The 20,170-nt window shown below is 57.8% G+C and overlaps 1 protein-coding gene across 7 annotated transcripts in view; it reads right to left on the bottom strand.

The window, feature by feature from the left end:
- The window catches only part of NFIX (nuclear factor I X), a 94,218-nt gene that overhangs the window by 11,381 nt on the left and 62,667 nt on the right, over positions 1-20,170 (bottom strand). For 5 of the 7 annotated variants that reach the window (XM_049877075.1, XM_049877079.1, XM_049877082.1 and 2 more), the window contains exons 3-8: positions 9,845-9,907; positions 9,468-9,542; positions 8,951-9,071; positions 7,759-7,895; positions 4,944-5,066; positions 2,705-2,880 (exon numbers count right to left, since the gene is read on the bottom strand). In XM_049877075.1, coding sequence (XP_049733032.1) covers positions 2,705-2,880; positions 4,944-5,066; positions 7,759-7,895; positions 8,951-9,071; positions 9,468-9,542; positions 9,845-9,907 — 695 coding nt within the window. The remainder of the gene's footprint in view (positions 1-2,704; positions 2,881-4,943; positions 5,067-7,758; positions 7,896-8,950; positions 9,072-9,467; positions 9,543-9,844; positions 9,908-20,170) is intronic. The other 2 variants (XM_049877078.1, XM_049877080.1) reach the window with 1 other exon arrangement.

The raw sequence follows: 20,170 nt of genomic DNA, 5'->3' as shown, positions 1-20,170 counted from the left end.
GTAGGCTAGGATGTCTCAGCTCTGGCTGGGGTGCAAATCAAGGTTTAAAAAATATCAGTCTTATGACTTTGCGGTACCTGAAGCCTTGTAAGTTAAGAGCCAGAAGGAACCTAGCAGGTCTGGTCACTCCGTCGGTTGTCAGAGTTGAGCTCGAGCCCAGGCTCTCCCATTGGGCCCTGCGGTATCTCCGTCGCGTTTACTTAATGGTCTCTTCTCTGCCTGAAATACAGTTCATCAGGCACGCTCCTTCCGCCCCCTGCATTGCCTCTGACTGGTGTCTCCATCTGGCTTTGGCCTCTGCTGACTTGGTTCTTCTAAATCAGACGACTTAACCCGGGGTCCAAGGACAAGTTACAGGAGCGTCTGGAAACCTTCCTGAAATTGTCTGTAAAGTTTTTGTACGCTTCTTTTCCTGGCAGGATGATATGGAACTTCAGCTTCTCAAGGTTAGGGATACTCCTGCCGGCTCTAGGTCAGTGGTTCTCAAAGTGGGGCCCCTGACCAGCAATAGCATCAGCATCACCTGGGAACTTGTTAGAAACGCAGATTCTTAGTCCCACCCCAGACAGACTGAATCGGAGCCCTGCAAGTGAGGCCTAACCACGTCCAGGTGACTCTCAGGCACAGCAAGTCTGAAAGCCACTGCTCCAAAGGTGGTCATGGAGCAAGTACAGGCTGGCACTACCCCTCCCTGCAGTGGGACACCTGCAGAATCCCAAGCCTTTGGCTCTCTCTGCATAGCACGGTACCGTCTCTAACACCATGCTGCAGTCTCTAGCATCTCTCAGAAGCTGGGGCGGGCCCCATCAAGCAGGCCCCCTACCAACCACTCTCCTTGTCCGTTTGTTACAACAGGTACAAGACAAAACACAGCTCACCCCAGCTGGGTTATACTCCCTGCTTAACCAGGGGAGCTATTTGGAGCCCTGTCTGCTGAATTTTGTCCACAGCCTACTCAGAACAAGAGCATGCCTCAAGAAGAGAACCTTCCAGGCAGAGCGGAACGCTCGCTATCGAACAGTCAAGGGAGAGGCCAGGTCTCAGCCCTCACAATGGCCAGGGGACTGCTGAACCACTCTCTCTTGGGTCCTGTGGGTTAGGTTTGGCTCCTTAAGTTAAACTGGTCCTGCGGTCAGCCTCATTTTGTTTACAAACCCCGGACAGCTCTGTAGGTGAGAAGGCAGGCAAGGCGGCATTCCTGGCCTCTCTGATCTTGGGAAGCCAAACTCCAAACCCCAGGCCCCTTGGAGGCTGGGAGATAGGCTGGTGGCAGCTGTTAAGAGGCATATCCATTCTTCCCTCCATACCCCTCAAAGTAGATGGAGTTTGTTCAGAGAGGTGGGAAAGTCTAAGTGTGTGCTAAGGAGCTGCAGAGTCAGCAAGAGATTTATACCCTCATGGGCAAAGGGGACAGGAGACAAGGAAAGCAGAAGGAGAGCAAGCAGAGGGACGGAAGAGGAACGGCTCCCATTCTGACAGAGAGAGCCGGGAGGGTGAGACAGGGCCTGGAAGTTACATGAACATGTTCTTTCTTCCAGGCCCCGCCCCAAATCCATTAGCCAGTGCTCAGCAAATGCCTGCTCCAGGCAGAGCCACCAAAGCCGCGCTGGGGAGGCTGCCCGCTGTGGGCACTGAGTGGGCTTTCAGAGCACATTTCGTCGCGACCCAGGCCCTCTGAGCATCCTCCCCTGGCCTCTCACAGAGGCTTCTGAGCTGGAACGGCTGGACTGGAAAAGAGATGGGGCTTCTCAAAGGGCAGCCTGCTGCTGGGGCTCCAGAACCTTCCTAGAGGTTTAGAAACCACTGTACTCCAACTTGAGTGGTCCCCAAGGGGGCTCGGCTCTTAGAAGACTGAATGAGGACCACTGCCCCATGGAAGGGTCATCCATCTCTGGCCCACTAACTCCTGGGATCATTCCTTTGGTTCAAGTGGCCCCGCATTTCTGCTCATCAGTGACTGAGGCCTGAGGGCCCACTGATGGAGAAGGGTCACAGAAGGTCACCCAGGTAGCAGCCCTCTCCCAGGAGCAGAAGGGTTTCCAACACTCCAGAACCGTAATTGACCTAAGGTTTGGTGACACTTGTAAAGAGTCAGGCCACCAGGAGCCTCCTTAATGGCCCCTTTGGGATGGGGCCTTCCTTCTAGAAAGGTAGTCCTCACCTGCGTACAATCTTGCCCCCTAGGGCACGTTCAGCCATGTCTGGCGGTATTCTTGATTATCACAACTAGGGGGAGGTAGTACCGCATCCAGTGGGGCAAGGCCAGGGATGCTGCTAAACATTCTACAGTGCACCAGACTGCCTTCCCACAGCACAGACCGATCAGGCCCCAAATGTCAATAGCGCCGTGCCTAGGAATCCCTGGTTGGAACTTGCCAGGGGGTGTTAACACGTAGGAGCCCAGCACTGGGTTGGACAGTTCACTCCCACTGGGGGAACAGAGACCACAGGGAGGACGAGGAGCCCCATTAACATGGGCCCAGCCACTCCCCTTGCCTCTCTGGACCATAATGGCCAGGCCCTAATCTGTAAGTGGACCCCCACCCCCAGACCCAGAAAACTGAGGCATTCAGCACTACCAGCTCCCTGCTGCTCCAGCCCCAGGGGCCTCCCGGCTTTCTGGTTCTCTCCCTGTGAGCCCTGAGACAGACAGACAGACGCAGAGATGAGACTGTAGTGGGGCTTCTGGGCCCTTTGGACTCACCTGTCCGGTGGCCTGGCCCGAGCCGTCGGAGCACACAAACTGCACAAACTCCTTCAGCGAGTCCTGTCCGTGGTGGTGGTGGTAGCGGATGGTTGGGTGTGTGAAGTACGGGCTCGACTGCTGGATGATGGATGTCGAGGGGAAGTGCAGCGCGGACGCTGTGGCCCTGGGGCTCCCTGCATGCACATAGGGAGACAAGGGCATCAGGGACCAGAGGGCAGCTAGTGGGGGCCGGAAGAGGAGAGGAACAGTACTGGTCAGAGCAAGGAGAAGCCAGAAGAAAAGAATGGGGCAGGAGCAGGAGCAGGACTTGGGTGAGGCAAGTGAGGCAAAAACAAATAACGTTTGAATGCAATATTAAAAAAAAAAATCAAATCAGCCCACTATGGCCCATGGGCTAGCCTCCTGTTTTTGTAAACAAAGTCTGACTGAAAGCAGGGCCAGTATTAGGGTGAGGTGGGCTAGGCAGAGCCACGCATGAGCAGGGTTGGATCCTGCCTTTTTTTTTAATCTTGACATTCGTTCGTCATATTTTTTGCATTTTTTATTTTTTAAAAATATTATTTATCTTGATGACTCGGTTTTCGGTGCCCCCTTAAACTCTGCACCTGAGACAAGTGCTGAGCTTGCCTCAGGGGGTCCAGGCCCTGGGTCGGAGCCTGGGTGAGGGCTGAGAGAAAGCAGATGGCTCTGTGGAGCGCTGGACAAAGACACAGCCCCACACCAGGGTAGGACACGATATGCTCTGCAACGCGCACACTCGTCTCCACACCCAGAGGCGAACACCTGGCTGCCACAGCCATTCTGGTGTGCTCAGCCCCATGGCCCTCGCACACGCTCCCTCGCACACAGGATTCCCACCCCTGCGCAGGCCCCAGCTCTTCCCCGCTGCTTCGAGCCCCTCGCGCTACCCGTCTGTTTCCAATCAGCTTGCTCTTGCTCTCGGTTTCATTAGGGGCTGAGGAAACTTGGCTTCTCTCTGGAGTTCATAAAAGCCGAGCGGAGTGGGCCTGCGCCCTCCTGCTGCCTGCCGGCCTGGGCTCCCACCCCCAGTGTGCGTCTACCATGCCCTGCCCAGCGCTATTGGCCTCTGGGCTCCCAGCCAAAAGGCCTCGAGGAGGAAGCTGGGAGAGTAAACCCGCCGTTCCCCATGTCCCTCAGAAGGGCCCAGGAGACTGCCGGCCGACATAGGGATGTGTCCAAGAAAGTTAAGACCTCTTTCTGCCAGATGGGTGCTGAGGGAGTGCAGAAGAGAGTGAGGGAGTGACAGAGGTCAAGGACTCAGGTCTTCTGACTTCCTGCCTGACTCCACCCCTCAGAAAGGGATAGATCTGAAACAGGAGAGTGGCCAGCAGGCCAACTGTTGCAGGGCTCCTTCTGCTGGAGAGCTCCCCCAAGCGCCCTGTTTTCTAGCCCTTCATTTCCAGAGGAAACCCTGGTGGAATAGTGGTTAAGTGCTAGGGCTGCTAATCAAAGGGTCGGCAGTTCAAATCTGCCAGGTGCTCCTTGGAAACTCTATGGGGCAGTTCTACTCTGTCCTACAGGGTCACTATGAGTCGGAATCGACTGGACAGCACTTGGTTTGGAAGCCCTATGGGGCAGTTCTACTTTATCCTATAGGGTCACACTGTAAGTCGGAATCGACTTGACTGCACTGGCTTTGGTTTTTTTTTGTTTGTTTGTTTGTTTCATTTCCAGAGAGGAGACCTAGAAAAGCGAGCTGGCTTCCGGGCCAGTGCTCCTTTCAATCTGCGCCCACACGCCAACCTGGGTTAATGCTGGGAAACCAGAGCCTGGGCTCAACCAGGAGTTGGTAGAGAAGAGCTGGGAAGAGGGCAGAGGGGACACTGGTGCTTGCCCCCCATAGCCAGCGGGAAGAGAGGAGACTGGAGGGGCGGCCTGAGGCCTCTGTGGTTGGAGGAGGCCTCAGAATGAATGAGGCCTGTGCCACATGTAGCCACATGTAGCCCACACACTAGCCAGGCACATGAGAGGGAGAAGTGGGTGAGACAGTGCTTGAGGATGCGGCGAGGAGGCCAAGGAGACCAGCCTGGTTCAGAGGAGGTGCTGCCGGTGGAAGGAGGGTCCGTGCCTGTGCCTACCCACTGCTGTACCGTGTGGCCCACTCAGAAAGCTCAGGGCTGTCACTCTGGGGTTGCTTCTCCATGCGTGCGGCTGCCCCTCCGTGCTCCGCAGCCTCCCCACTGCCCCCCTGGACACCGTCCCCCCAATTTCTCACCTGGTCTGACTCCAGCAAGCACAGGCAGCGGGTGGTGGGTGAAAGCCATGCGCGGGGAGCTGCTCTGGGAGGAGAGGGCACTGCAGAAGTCCAGCTTTCCTGACTTCTTTAGAGAAGCCGGGCCTGGGGGGGAGGAAGCAGCAACACAGGGCAGGTTTAGCTGGGCCGGGCAGGTTTAGCTGGGCCGGGCAGGAGCAGGGGAAGGCGGAAGCCAGCAGTCTGCTTCTTCTTTCCTCACCCCTCCTGAGCACCCTCCCCATCACGCTCTCTCCACTTCTGAGGCCTGCCTGGGGAGAGGAGCATGAGGTCCCTGGGTTCCAGTGGGGCGGTGTGCACTGGGCAGGGGCTGGCCCCCGACAAGCAGATATCAAGCTCAGCGGGGGCCGAGGAATGCAGGGGCAGTGGGCAGTGAGGAAGGAGAGAGGAGGTAAGCCTGGGAGGGATGGGCTGGGGTCTGTTCCAGGGTGCCCTGGGCTCTGCTGGGGAGGAGCCAGAGCTCCTTGCTCTGCCTTCAGCTTCCCCCAGGGGCAGTGCTGGGCAGGAAGTGAAGCCACCGGTCTCAGGCCAATTGCAGGGAAGACGAAGCACCTGCCCCACGGAGGAGAGGGCAGGGAAGAGGATGGAGGCCTGGGGAGTCCTTGGGCTGCTGGGGGCCTGGGCACTGGGTGCAAAGCTGCACCAGAAAGACTTTTTTGGCCAAAAGGCTCAAACCTAGGATGCTGTAGAACAGGTTGTTTCAGGGCTTTGCTCTGCTCCTGGTGCCAGGGTCGGGTGTAGTAGCATGCACCAGGAGGGGGTGGGGTACAGAGAACACCCCACCTGAGCTCTGCCTCTAGGAGCCTGATGTCACCAACCCAGGTCATCTCTGCCCAGTGGTCTGGCTGTGCCCAGTAGTCACGGTGCTCAAAGGATACCAGGACAAAGCAAAGCCCTGGGCTGCTTCTGGGCAGCAGCACTCCCTTGGGCAGGTAAACCCACTCTCACTCACTACTGTCCTGGGCTGAGGCTGGGAGGGGTCAGGTGGGGTGAGGGCAAATCTCTAGAGCTACCATTTTTAAGGGGCAAACCGAATCAGTTTTGGTGGGGGCTGGGGGTTGCAGAACAAGAAATAAGAACCATCTTAACCACGGAGGGAAGAGGAAGGGGAGGGAGAACTCTCAGCCCGCCAGCAGAGGTGTTATCTGGCGGCAGCTGTGTGCCACCTGATAGCTGGCATGGTGGGGAAGGGGGGCTTCCCACCAGCTGTGCACAGCTGTCCCCGCTGCCGCACAGCGCCTCCCCAGCTGTTGCCCATCCTGCAGCTGGGCTGCTTAATTGGCGATTTGTCGGCAGTACAGGCAAACAACATGGGGGGAGGGGAAGGCGTGACAGAGGAAAAGAGGGGAAAGTGAGGGAGCTGGGGTGTGGCAGGAGGACATTGGGGGGCATGACAGGGCTGCTGGAAGAAATGGCGGACGGGAGAGCAGACAGCTGAGAGAGGCGAGAGCACAGCCTGGGGAGAGGAGGGCTCCTCAGGAACTGGGTCTGGGAAGAAAGGGGCCTGAGGGATGCCCCAGGAGTCAGCTGAAGACAAGGCCCTTGAGGCCCTCCCTGGTGCAGTTCTTCCGGAAGGCATCATTGACTGAGGCCCTGGCTGGGGACCTGGGACTCAGCCCCAGAGTCTTCAGGGCCTTCTCAACCCCTTCTTTCTCTGGCCTCCGGACTCCCCAGGGAAGCACCTGGACTGTGGCTGGCCCAGGTCTCAGCCTGCCGAAAGGAGACCCTGGGAGTTGGACACCAAAATGCTGCAGAGGCGAGCCTCCTTTGGTGGTCTAGAGGCCCTTCACTCAGTCCCAGGCCAGGGTCGAGCCCCCCTCCCCTCCTCCCAGAAGCCCAGAGCCTGCATTCAGGGGGCAGCAGGACAGCCGGTGAGCACTGCCCCTCCCTTCTGTCTTGCTTCTCCCCCAGCCCTGGCCTGCTGCCTATCCACCTCCCCTTTCCAGCTGAGGGCACATCTGGACAACATCAGACATAGCAACATCAGGTCCAACCCTCATCCACCTGTGTCAGAGAACTAAGCCCTGTCCACGAGCCTCATCAGCCTTTTCAGAGCAGATCCGCTCTGTGCATGCCCACACACCCTGGGCCTATACTCCCAGCACCCATGTCATGAGGACACATACAAGCTGTAGGGCCTTCCTCCCAGCCCCATGGGTACACACGCACACACACACACTCACAGGTGTGCAGCCACTCCATTCCACCTGGGCTCACCCAGTGGGTCTACTCACTCAGTCAAAGATTGGAGGCGATGGTGGGTGAGCTTGACAGAAAGGGGGTGGTTAAAGGGGATTGAGAAGGACTGAGCTGGCTTCCTATAGATCCTCCCCTCAGAACCTTCTCCCATCCCTGGCTTCTCTTCCTGGTCTAAAAAAGCCTCTGCTTGTTCACTACTCGTCTCCGGTCATCTGCGTGAAGCTGGGCCCTTTGGACCAGCATTCTTGACCTGGGGCAATTGTGCCCCTGGGATGTCTGAGGGACGTTCGGTAATAGCTGGAAACATTTTTGGTTGTCATACCTGGGGTGGGAGTGCTACTGGCATCTAGTGGCCACGGATGCTGCTAAACACGCTGCGGTGCACAGGAGGGCCCCCATGATCAAGAACATTCTAGCCTCAAATGTCAACAGTGCCCAGGTTGAGAAACTGAACCATGAAGACCATAAGGCTAAGAGCAGGAGGCCAAGGAGGCTCTGAAGAGAAGGCCATGACCCTCCCACTGCAAGGCACCTGACAGTGGGGAAGCCAGTAAGAAGCGGATATTCCTCATGTCCATACCTGCATCCACATCGTTGGGCCACCCGCTGGACTGGCTACTGCCAGCTGCTGGGGAGCGGCCTGTCCCGGGATAGAACACATCGTCGACAGGGCTCTCCATCTCACTGTCATCAATGGACTTGGGGCGCTTGGTGGTGCTGGATGGAGGAGGAAAGCAGGATCAGATGGGACAAGGCTGGTACGAGGCTGCAGGCAATTACCTGGTGTTTGGACTGTACCACTCAGCATGGATAGCCCCTTAGTCCACTGCTCCCTGGAGGTAGAGGAGCCAAACCTTCTCCTCCTCTACCAGCTGCATCTCAGTCTGTGATATCACTGTTCACTGAGCTCCCAAGTCAAAGAGCTTAGGCGCAACCCTCAACTTCTTCCTCCCCCTCAGTCACTATATCCCATCAGCCTGAGGGCCAGGCCAGGGCGAGGTGAGCAAGGTACTCACCTGGGACCCAAAGTGTCAGGGGGTGGTGCCACCAGATAAACAACATTTTAATACACTACTTTAAAAAATCAGAATGAATGCCAAAAATGTCACAATAACCAAAATATCAAAATTTTCAATAAAGTTGGGATCCAACTCTGTCCGCATGACTCACCCTGACTAGGGTGGACTCTCTACTTTCTGGACATCTCTCAACTCCATCCTTCCCTCTCCGCACCACCCCGCTTGGGCCTCCTCAGCTCAGCCTGTCAGGTGGCCTCCTCACTAGCCACCAGTCCCGCCCAAAACTCCTGCTACTGGAGGGAGCTTTCTGGAACACACACAGATAGCACCCCCTGCTCAGAACTCTTCAGGGGTCCCCACTGCCCCAGGATGAAGTCCAAATGCCTTCTTCTGGCTTCCAAAACCCTCTGTGAGGTGGCCCTGCCAGACAGAGGCTGCTGTCTCTTCCTGGAGCATCCACCCCACACCTGTACCAGCCCTTTATATATCTTGGCTCAAACGCCACCTCCCTGAGAGAGAAGCCCTCTTGGGTCCCCACTGGGAGGGCCTTCAGAGCAGAGCCCTGCCTTGTTCGAATTTGTGTCCCAGGCTGTAAGCCGACATGGTGCCAAGTAGGAAGCTCAGCAGGTGGCTCAGCAGAGGGACCAAGGGGACCTCAGAGCTAGCACCCTCAATGAGGGTGACTTTCTGAAGCACCCAGGCTGTACCTGGAACAGCCTGAGACAAGGTGGGAGGGCCAGGGGCTGGACTCACCTGGTGGAAGGAGGGGAGGTGATGGACCGCCGCCCCAGGGTCACCTGGTTGATGTTGTAGTAGCTGGGGCTCTCCAGGTCCGCCAGCGAGAAGTTGGGCCCTGATGCTGTAGCAACAGGAGCTGGGGAAGAAGCGAGAGGACGATGAGACTGGAAGGCACCGGAGGCCCAGCAGGGCCTGTTTCATTGCCACAAGCAGCTTCCTGGAAGCCAGGGTGGCAGACAGGCTGCCCAGACTGCTGAAGAGGCCTCCTCCTGGCTGGGAGTCCTTGAGGAAGAACCCTTTGATTGGACTTTTTTCCTCCAAAGCAGTAGAAACTAGAGATCCAGCTTCTGACTGGCTCTGCTCCACCCAGTACAGTGGCGTGAGCAGAGAGTATCTCAAGAAGCCCTGTCTGCCCCCTAGCCCCTAGAAGACCCCATCAGTAGGGGGAGGTCTGAGCTCTACTTTTCCCACCCTATTCCTGCTGAGCTCAGCCCTGGCCTGTCCCTGGCCCAGAAGGAAGAAGCCCACTTACTCTGTGATACTCTCACCAGCTCAGTCACGTTCCAGACCCCAGAAGTCACGAAACAGTCCTGGAAACTTAAGTGCCCTGAAGAGGGAAAAAGGGGAGTGAGTCAAGGTAAGGCTGCAGGAGGGGGTTACCTGTCCTTTTCCCCCATAGCTCTTCCTCCCTCGCAAGCTCTGTTTCCCACCCAGGCTGGCCCTTGCCCAACCTTTGGGTCTACACTGAAGAGGGGGTATATTTCAGGTGAGCCCCCCTCTCTCGGGGACCACAGCTGAAGCTCAAGAGACAGTGGAGTAAAGGGGAAGGATGGGGGAGACCAAGCCAGCCAGGGGCCAGGGTGGGGGAGGGGCAGAGGGGTGTGGCCAGCAGGGGGCAGGGTCACTGACCGTTGGGCAGTGGTTTGATGTCCGCATCTCCTTGCTGGTTTGAACTATCTGATTGTCCGGATTCTGCAGGAGACATAAAGGGGAGGACAGATCAAGACCAAATTTCACACAAAATCTAGCCAAGCCAGGGGCGCTGCCCACCCAGGCTGGCTAACAACTTCATCCTACCCCAAGTAAGGAGAGACCAGAAGAAGGGGAAGGAGGGTTGGGCTCACACCTGGCACAGGTGTGCCCACCTTGCACCACTGACATTTGGGCTGGACCATTCTCTGCTGTGGGGGTCTGTCCTGTGCACTACTGGATATGAAGTGGCATCCCTGGCCTCCACCCACTAGATACCAGTAGCACTCCCAGCTATGACAACCACAAATGTCTCCAGACATTGCCCAATGCGGCCTGGGGACAAAGTCGCCCATGGTTGAGCAGCACTGGCCTAGAGTCAGGGCAAAGAGGACGCCCAGGAGAAGCTACCCTCTAGGCCAGTGCCTGTCTCTGTCCACAGCTGAGGGGAACTCCAGGGACCCCCCAGCCTCACATGCTCTAGCTCCCCAGAAGAGCAGCCCCTTCCCTCAATTAACTCCATCCCTGTCGGTCCACCCCACCCCCACTTCACCTCTGTGCTCACAGGCAGTGCCTGGCAACCCAGAGGGGGAGGTTTGCCCCTGACGCCGTCACCCGTTCTGTGCCAGCCTGTCTGGGCTGTCTCATGCCCTGGTGCCACAGCTGCTCAGAGGGAGCCCCGAGACAAGGGCCCATTGTGCGGTGGGAGCACACAGAGGGCTGGGGGCAGGGTGGAGCGTGCGTGTGAATATTTTGCTGAGCTTGGGAAAGCCCCCCGCCCCCACCCCCCATGCCCTCAAAGCTTTGTGTGCCAGGGGCACAACGGGGACCTCCCGAATGCCTGCCTGGGCACGACAGCTGGAGAGAGCTTGGTGAAGAGGGGGGTCAGCGCAGGTTGTGGGGCAGGCATTTGTTGAAGAATCAGCTGCTCACAGGGGGACAACACAGGGGGTGGCATCTGAACACTGGCGCCCTGGTGTGGGCTGGGGCCTCTCATCTTGCCCACACCCACCTGCTGGCTCAGGAGTCCTCTCTGCACTGGCCTCATAGCCAGGCCAGGGGGGAATGACCAGCTGGGAGTGAGGCCAGCCCAGGAGATAGGGTGGGAGATTCCACTGTCCTCCAGGGGAGTGGGAAGGAGCTGGGCAGGCAGAATGGCAGCCCCTGCCCTCCCCCCCAATTCTCAGAGCAAATGTCTGCCTGGCTAAAGCTGGGGGCATCAGCCAAGTTCCTGGCTGCCTGCCTCTGTGTGACCAGTGGGAAAGGACAGGCTGTCCCCAGAACAGTTTCAAACCCCCCTCCTGCATCCTTTACCTTGTTTGATTTTTGTTTAATTCCAAAAGTATTAAGTCCCATTGCAACAAATCAAAACAGCCGAGGTTTATAAGGAAAATGTTTGCAGGACCCCCTGCCCTCTGCAGACTGGGGTACGCTCTTCCACATCTCCCTTTGTACTCACCCCAGTGGTGGCTTTAGGCCTGGGGAGACAGGAAGCCCTCCCTGGGCCAGCTCTTTGTTAGTGCCACTCTCTGCTTGGGAGGGAGCCCACAGTACAGCCTCCACACTTCCTGGGAGAGCAACCTCTCTGCACCACAACCATGGTGGCATGTCACTCTGTCACCTGAGTCCATTCCTGGCTCCCTGGGTCTGAGTCAAGCCCCAGCCGATCTAGGAGGGAGCAACCAAAGGGCCCAAGGCAACAGGCACCCATTCTTGGGCCTCCTTGAACCCACCAGGCCTGTGGCTGTTGCCTCCCACGGCCCAGCTTCACTGTACCAGAGGGCATGGATTCAGGACCAGGTACACAGGCTCAGGGTCACCGCTACCAACCCCGTCTGTCCAGGACCAACTTGGGCGCCACCAAGCTCTCCAGGCCTGAGTTCATGAGAGGAGGTCCTGGTGTCCACACCAGGGGCACGACATCGGCCACCACCATGGTCGGGGGAGTCGGAACCATACGCCTGTGTGGTGCGCATGCGCGCACTCAGCCCAGGGACAGAAAGATGAGAGAGGATGACAAAGAGATGGAGATGGGCCAGCCACGAGGCAGAGACAAATGGGGGTTAAAGGAAAGCATGGCAGACAGAAAATCATTTTAAACCAAGAAACTGCCCCCAAATGTTATCCTACTATTATTTTTACCAGTGCAATGTAAAGCGGAGCGCTGGAGCCAGTTCCTGGGCGCGGGCGGTGCCACTGCCACGCGCCTCCGAGCTCGGCCCGATCGCTCACTGCTGGCAGCCATTTTAAACCTTGGCAGCCATCTTATGGCTGGCGGCCCCAGCCAGGGCCCACAATGCCGCCACCGCCAGCCCCCAGCATGCTCAACTCAGCCCCAGGACAAAAGGCAGACACACTAGAAATCTGGGCCCAGCCTCTGAGGCTCAGGAGCCAGCCCCAGCAGCAGGGGCAGCTGTGGCCAGAGCCTCACTGCCTTGTTCAAGCCACATTCCAAGAGCAGAAGGGCAGGGAGGGCCATGGCCTCAGGGTGTGGGACACCACCGCTCTGCTCCAAAGCTGCTAAGGCCCCCACGGGCCACTCCCAGGCCCAGGGGCTCAACTAGTGAAGCAAGAGTGGAACCCTGCCCAGGCATGGTGGCAGGCACCACGGGACGGTAAGGGATGTGATGGGTGGCAAGCCCTGGTTCACCTCCTCATCTCAGCGACGTGCCTCAGACAGACAGGGGTAGGGGGCTGGCAGGCACCCAGGATAGCTGGTTGGAGAGGCAGGAAGCCTGCTTTCACCGGCTTTCTCATGCTGCGCTCTGTGGGGAGCCCTGCCCCAAGGTCTAGGTCTGCTCTAGAGAGCCCCTGGGTATCAGGAGTTCTGCCGCCCCCCACCCACTCAGAGCGTCCCAGCTTCACAGGGGATGGCTGGTCCTCGGGCCAACTCCCTTCTGTATCAGGACTTCCAGGGGAGGAGATCACCCCAGGATCCAGGATGGTGGCGCTGCGGAGAAAGGAGGAGCTGCTCCTTTATTCACCCTCCCCGGGCCCCATCCCAGGGGTGCTTAGCTTTTATCTGGCAGAATGGGGCTTATCAGAGCCACCAGCTGAACAAACACACAAATCCACAGTTAGTGAGAGAAAACACTCGGCCTGACCTCTTTATCTCCTGTTCACAGACCCTGCGCACTGCCCACTGCCAACAGCACAGGAGGGAACTTGACTGCTGAACAGCTGGGGCGCTCTCGCGCCTCATGGCTGAAGGTGCAGGACCTTCTCAACGACTTGACTGCACCTCTTGCTCTGTCTCCAGTGCTCTGTTTCTCTGTCAACCCCCTTCCTCTCACCCCCAAGCCCCTGGGAGCCCCTGCCAGGTGGGCGTGCATGGATGAGTGCCCCGCCCACACAGGAGCCCCCAGAGTCGGCTTTCTCACCAGAGACAATGAGCCAGCTGGTGGCCTGTGGGCAAGTGGAGGAGCAAGGACGGTGCTGGCTGGTTGGTATAAGCAAGCAGGTGCCCCACTCCACCCTTTATCCTCTGCAGCTCAGGCCCGCGGCCCCCAAGGTCCTCTCTCGTATTGCCAGCCCTCTGGGCCCAAATCTGTCCCCTGGAAGATTTTCCAGCCTCGGCCTCCTCTCCAGCCTGGTCATCAGAGCAGCAGGCACCCTAACTGAGTTCACACACCCAGTTCAGAGCCTGACCCCTCCTTGAAGCTCCTTTCAAAGACAAAGGCTCTCCTCAATTCCTGGAGAGGAGAGAGGGGCCAGGGGACATGGCTCCCACCCACTAGACCCCAAGATGACTGAAGGCTTCCCTCATCCTCCATTGATGAGGACTAGGGGCCCCTCCACATTTGAGGTCTCCTCTGCTTGACCCATCAAATGCAGTCGCCTAAAGACCAAGTCCAGCCACTGTGTCCAGACTGATGTCCTGCCTAGGCAGGCATCAGGGTCCCTGCCCTGGGTCACATGGAGAGGGTCTCAGAGCCCACGGCTCATTCTTGATGCTGCTGGGGATCCCGTCGGTCTGTCCTTCCCTTGGATGCAATCCATGCATCCAAGGCAGAGGCCTCCCCTGCCAATGGTCTGGCCACTTCAGAGGCTTCTGGAAGGAAGGCCTGTGAAGGGGCAGGTGATAAATCTGGATTCTGTCTCGGCAAGGGCTGGAGCGGGCTCTGCAGAGCAAGGCTCTGAAATGAGATTTGGCTCCTGGTCCGGCCGCTCCCCATTCATCTGCACACGTCACCTGTCACTCCCCCACACCGAGTGGAAGTGTTATGAAGCACCCAGACCAGGGCAGGGCCAACTCAGCCCCTCCCTTTCCCAGGTCCTCCTCATACCCTGGAATAGGCACGAAGCCCTCCCCCAAACCCTGCCTCCCCCCAGCCTCACCAGCTCCAAACTTCAATTTATTCGGATCTCTGCCTGTCCCTTGGATTCTGATTCCTGGACTCAGGTCCTATGCCTTGGCTCCACTCCGCCTCTCTGTCCTTCGTCTCCTTCACTTTCCTCTCTCCAGCTCCCTTTTCTCTCCCAATTCAGGACCTGCGAGGGTGGGCAGGCAGGCCTGTGTTTCCAACAGGGTTTTGCCTTTTCAGCGGAGCCCTGGAAGGTGAGGCTCCAGCTGCCAGGAGGAGCCCAGCGTTGCATATAAACCCCAACTGACGACATGTTTTTAATATATTTTTTTTCCTAGCCGCAGACAGGGAGATATTTATGGCTCCTGCCAGGTGAGGGAGGAATTCCTGCTTGTTGCTGGGGAAGCTCTCCTTCAAGGCAGCATGTACCTTGCTGTCCAGCCACCCCACGGCCTCTCCCACACCTACATGTGCACACCCAGGCAAGTCAGACACACGGGTGAGTACCCGTGCGGAGATGCTACCACCACTCCTTACTCTCTCACAGGGTAGAGTCACACGGCGCATGTGGAGCCTCGTCCCCTTGCACATAGTAAACTCAGCACCAAGCGCCCTGCCACAGAAAAGGCCCAGATCTCAGGCCTTTCCCCACACCCTTGGTTGGAGAAGCAAGTGGGGAGTGCTCTGGGCTGAGGGTGTCTGGGTCCTGGCGGCACCCTGTCCTTTGAAGGGCTGATGTGGTTCAGGGCACCCCCTCCCTCCGCATCCCCCGTGTGCCCCTCCTCCCCGATACAAGAGTGTCCCAGGCATGGGAAACCCAATCTCAAGGAGAGCCAGAGGCCCGGCCTGCAGCAATCAGGGCTGGAGAATGTAACTATTGTGCCTCATGAAACCCAAGTCCGAGAATCTGAGACACTCTAAGGAGGGGTGAGGTGAATGGATGGGGGAGCAAAGAGGTGGCTGATGGAGAGGCTGTCCCCGTCTTGGCAAAAGGAGACACAGGGGACCCAGGAAGTCCTTGAGAAAGGAGGGCAGATAGAGGGCACAGGACGGTGGGCCTTGGCATGGGGCTTCCAGGATCTTGCTCTCTTCCCTTTAGCCCCTTCTCAACCCCTGGTCTTGCTACACGCACACCCACACCCAGACACACACACCCTGTCATCCCTAGCCTCCCACCTGACCAAGAAGCACAGCCCTAAAGTCATGGGTGGGAGCAGGGATGAAGGTAGGGTGGGATAATAAAGTTGGGCCCAGGGTGGAAGGACCAATTTGACCAGGCCAGGCTCTGGGACATGCCTCCCCACCCCCACCAGCCTCCTCTCTCCTGGCCTCATTCCCCCTCAGTGGATGGATCCAAAGACACTCGAGCCTTTGACTTGAATCACCTTCTGGGAAAAGAGGACAAAGAGGAAGAAACTGTGGGGACAAGGGATGGTGACAAGGCAGAGGCACACTATGGCATACTCTGGTCTAGACCCACCCTCGCTGCCCCTGGTGGCCCAGGCTGAAGGAAGGCACTCAGGGTGGGCCAGTATCTTCACAGGATCCTCCACTCTGCCCGGATCCTGACTGCTGGAAGAACTATTCTCTTCTTCTCCACCCACGGCTGCTGTCTGGGGCTGAGAGCCTGGTCAGCTATGGCGGGGCCCTCGGCCTGGTAGTCAGGGTGTGGGAAGGGAGGAGGAGGCCAGTCTGTCTGCTCAAGCGGTACCGAGGAGACCAGAGAGCAGGGTCCAACGGCTAGTCTCAGGCTTCTTCTGGAAGCCTGGGCCCTCAGACTGCACCCCTGTGAAGAAGGCTGTCCTCCTGCAGCCCTTGATGACTCTCCTGCATGTGGATGTGGCCCCCTAGCCAGGGGATCTCACTCTCTTAATGAGAAAGTTGTCCCTAAATTCATGGCTTTCCTCCAGGAAAACAAGAGTCAGGAAAACTCCTGCTGCCCCTTGATCCCAGCAGGCAGCCCTTGAGCCCCTTGGAGGCGCTCTCCTGTCAGCTCCTGCCCCCAGGAGGCAGCACCACCCCAGCCCAAGAAGAACCCCTGTAGACAGAGCCTGATTCCTGAGAGCAGCCTACTCAAGGAAGAGGCGGGAAGGCCGGCATTCCACTCCAAAGGATGACAGGCAGTGGCCAGCAAAGGAGCCAAAACTGGAAAGAAGAAACCGAAAGGAGAGAGGAGCCCAGGTGCAGAGTACCCAGCAGACAGACAGAGAAAAAGCCCAGGCCCAGCAGCTTGGTCAGTGCCCCTCCAAGCCCAGCCCAGCCCTAGGCAGGGGTGGCAGGCTGCCCAGCAGCAGTTCATAAATGAGACCCCCACCTACAGCAGCACGCAGAGATGCTGGCAGGATGGCTCTTGGCACCAGCTGTCTCCTCCAAAGACCAAGAAGAACGGCAGGCTCCCCTGGGTCTGTTCTTTGCAAGAGGCCCAGCGCTGACCCCCGGAGCCTCAGGCATAAATGCTCAGGCCAGTTTATGGAGTAAATGAGCAGACCCAGGGTTCAGCAGTGACACTCTTCTGGATGTTCCAGAGGTCCCCAAGTGCTCCTGCAGAGTTCCCACCAGAGAAGTATTAAAGGCTTTGCAGCCTTGTGAGGCAGTCACTATTGAGGGAGATGGGGGGGTGAGTGGGGGGGTGGGGGGACACCTGTGGCAGGGCATGGATCCCAGACCTACCCCTCCTCCTCCACTCTGAGCCTGCCTTGGCCCATGCCCTCAGAAGGGGTACCTCGTGGGGTACTCTACCACTGTGGAGACTCTACCCTGGGGTAGGTTGGCCTGGCCCCAGCAAGGAGGTGGCAAAGCGGACAGAGCATGGAGGGAGGGAAAGCAGAGAGAGAAGGTGGGTAGCCAGCAACAGTGAAAAGGGCCCTACCTGAGTTCCCATCCACATTCCAGCACCTACCAGCCCAGTGACCATGGCCAAGTTATAAGCTGTTGCCTGTCTAACACAGGGGTACCACCTGCCCCTCAGGGCTGCTGGGTGAGCAGTAAAGAAAAAAACATATAAAGTGCTGAGCTGGGGGCCTGGCTCACAGCAAGGCTCCACCTGGATTATGCTTCCCTTCATCTCCACTTGCTGAAATTCTACTCCTCCTTCCAGGCGCCGCTGGCCCTCGGCTCCCTCCCCCCAGAAGCTCGAGGTCTTTGTTACACCATATACTATGGCCTAGAGGATAGTTTTTGGTGGCTTGCCCCAGAGGACAACCACACCCCATGGGCAGAGGGGCTCCCTTGCGGCCTGACTCATCAACATCTGAGAGGTTTCTCTGCAAATAAAAGCAGAGCAAGATGCCTTCTACAGGCTGCACCCACCCCTAGTGGAGGGCACAGTAACTGGTCTCTGGCCCACCTGTCTCAGGACGAGTCACCACGCCAGAAGCAGGGTGGGGAGAGGCAGAGAACACCTTGTTCCTCTCTCTGGGTTCTGGAGAACATTGGCCCCAAGGCCCTTCTCATCCCCTTTCCCACCCGGCCCAGGACTGCTCCGCCCCAGCCCTGGGGATACAGAGAGTTGAGGACACCAGGGGCTCAGCACTGCCCCATGGCCACAGGCACCTCTCCTGGCAGTGCCGACCATGCCAGGGCTCAGCTGGCAGCCAGCGCCAGCATTTCCAAGAGGGCCTGGGGCCAGGAGTCATAGGACTATGGGGTCTGGGATAGTGGCTTTCAGCCCCTGGAGCTTCCGTGTCCTCCCCAATCTGATGGAGAGAGACTGAAAGTGGAGAATACCCTCCCCACCCGACAAGCCAAGACCAGGGGCATTGCAGGATGGGTGCCCACTGCTGGCAAGCGGCCTCCGGAGCTGCTCCTCTCACCCCCACCCAGCTTTCTCTATTTCCAGCCCTGCCCTTTCTGGGCCCTTTGAGCTGCCCAGGCCAGGCCTGTCCAGACAACCACCCTCGCCCCCAGCTGCTCATGGGGCTATTAATAGTCCCCCATCCCCCAGTACACTTGCCCTTGGTCTAATTATTCATAAAGGGACAGAGTCCTCAGGGCGATAACTGCCAACCCAGGATAAGAAGGTGGAGGCTCTGGAGGCCACTCAGGGCACATACCTTGGGGCAAGAAGGGGTTTAGGGGGAGGAGGGGAGGAGGCAGTAAGTCACAGAGCAAGAGAGTGACAAAAAGATAAAGCTAAGATTAAAAAACAGAAACAGGCAAGACAGAGAGTAAGAGTCAAAGCAAAGGTGTTCGAAGAAAGGAGACTGCACCAGGAAGAATCAGAGAGGTAGACAGTTCCGAGAGGCAAGGAATAATGGGACAAAGCAAAGAGAAAGCGAGAAAGTAAAGGAGGAAATGACTGCTTTAAGAAAAAAAAAGGGAGGGGGAAAACACTTTCCTAAAAATACCCAGGAGTGGCTTCTCGCACACAACTGCCTGGGCTTCTTCCAGCTGCCAGCATCTGTCTGGCAGGCGCTCAGCAGGGTGAGGAGTGGGGAGGAGACCCTAGGACAAGGAGCCCCAATTCCCCTTCCCCCACTCCACCTCAGAGGAAAGAGAGAGGAAGAGCAGAAGGCCTGGAGAAAGATCAGCTGACCAAGGAAGGGGGGTGGAAGAAGTGAGTCCGCACAGAGGCAGGCCTCAGCCCTGGGCAGGGGAAGGTCCTCCTACCTAAAGACATGGAGCCGGGCTCGGCAGGGGACACTAGGGCTGGGGGAGCAGCAGGCCCCTCACCCTCCTTTCTCGCACCCTCTCTCCATCTGACCTTCGAGAGTCCTGCCTGCACTTGCCTCCCACTGCGCCTTTTCCTTGGGAGAATCTATCCAGGAAACTTGGGCATGCGGGAAGAGGAATCCAGTAGGATCCACCTACCTCCACTCACCCCTGTGGGGAAGTGGGAGCCAGCTCAAAGCCGCCTGCCTCTGTTCCTCAGGGTGGCCAAGCCCTGAGGGCTCTAAATGCCTCAGCTTCTACAGAAAGCACCAGCACCCAGGCTGCTGACCCCAAAGATGGCTCCTCTACCGGTGGACTTGCCTTGTGGCAGGGAAGACCTGACTCCTGTTCATCAAAGAGCAGCAAGACACAAACGATTGCTATAATCAGGTGTCTAGAATGGTGTCCTTGTCTTGCCCGGAGGCTGGAACCCAAGCACCCTTCCTTCCAAATCTCACTAACACTGAGAGCCTCTGGCTGGGCCAGGGCCAGGGCTGGCAGAGGGAGTGAAAGACTCCATCTCTGAACAGCATGAGAGTCTGGAGACCCTGTCCCTCAGGCTGGGGAAGTCTGGCCAAGACCCTCCTAAAACCCTTCTTCCAAATGTGGCTGCACTGACCACCCAGGGGGCAGAAGCACCAAATGGGTGGCACCTCCGCCCTCTGCCCTCCAGAGGAGGGAAAACCTTTCCTGCAGGCTCAGCCCTCAACGCTCATACTCAACGAATTGGCCTGGAAACCACAGTACTGCTTAATCCTTCCACAAAGTCCAAGCAGACCTGGGTACAGCTGTGCCTCAGGACTGTGTACACCCTGGCCTCCATGCCTGAGGCCACACTGGCCGGAGAGGAAACCAGCTTCTTTGGCAGGGAAGGACAAGCACAAGGAGACCTGTGCTCCTCTCCCTTCCCTGGAGGCCCCAAGACATGAGGAATTTGGATATTTGCCTCTAAAGGTCCTACTCGAGCCCTGAGAGCCTCAGCCAGGGCTTGGCTGAGTGGATGGGCGCCCTCCTGAGGGGTGCAGACAGCTGTGGGTGCTGGACAGAAGCCCGGGGGTTCAAATCCTAAGCCTGCCTCTCCTTTCTCCCCCTGGGCAATGCAATCAAGACCTCCCTTGGAGGGCACTGGGGCCATGAGCAGGAGTTTTTATGGAGAATGAAATGGGACGGTTATATACACTGTAAAGCACAACACATACATAAGGCACTGATGAGGCAAGGGGAGCGGCTCTGGAGGCGCTACATTTCAGTGGCGCTGTGATCCTGAGGAGCTGTAGAGGGCCTCCTTACAGAAGGGGGAACAAGTACACAG

Source organism: Elephas maximus, chromosome 3 (genome assembly GCF_024166365.1).
Source record: "Elephas maximus indicus isolate mEleMax1 chromosome 3, mEleMax1 primary haplotype, whole genome shotgun sequence".
Classification (NCBI taxonomy): Eukaryota; Metazoa; Chordata; class Mammalia; order Proboscidea; family Elephantidae; genus Elephas; species Elephas maximus.
This window is presented reverse-complemented; position numbering and strand designations above follow the sequence as displayed.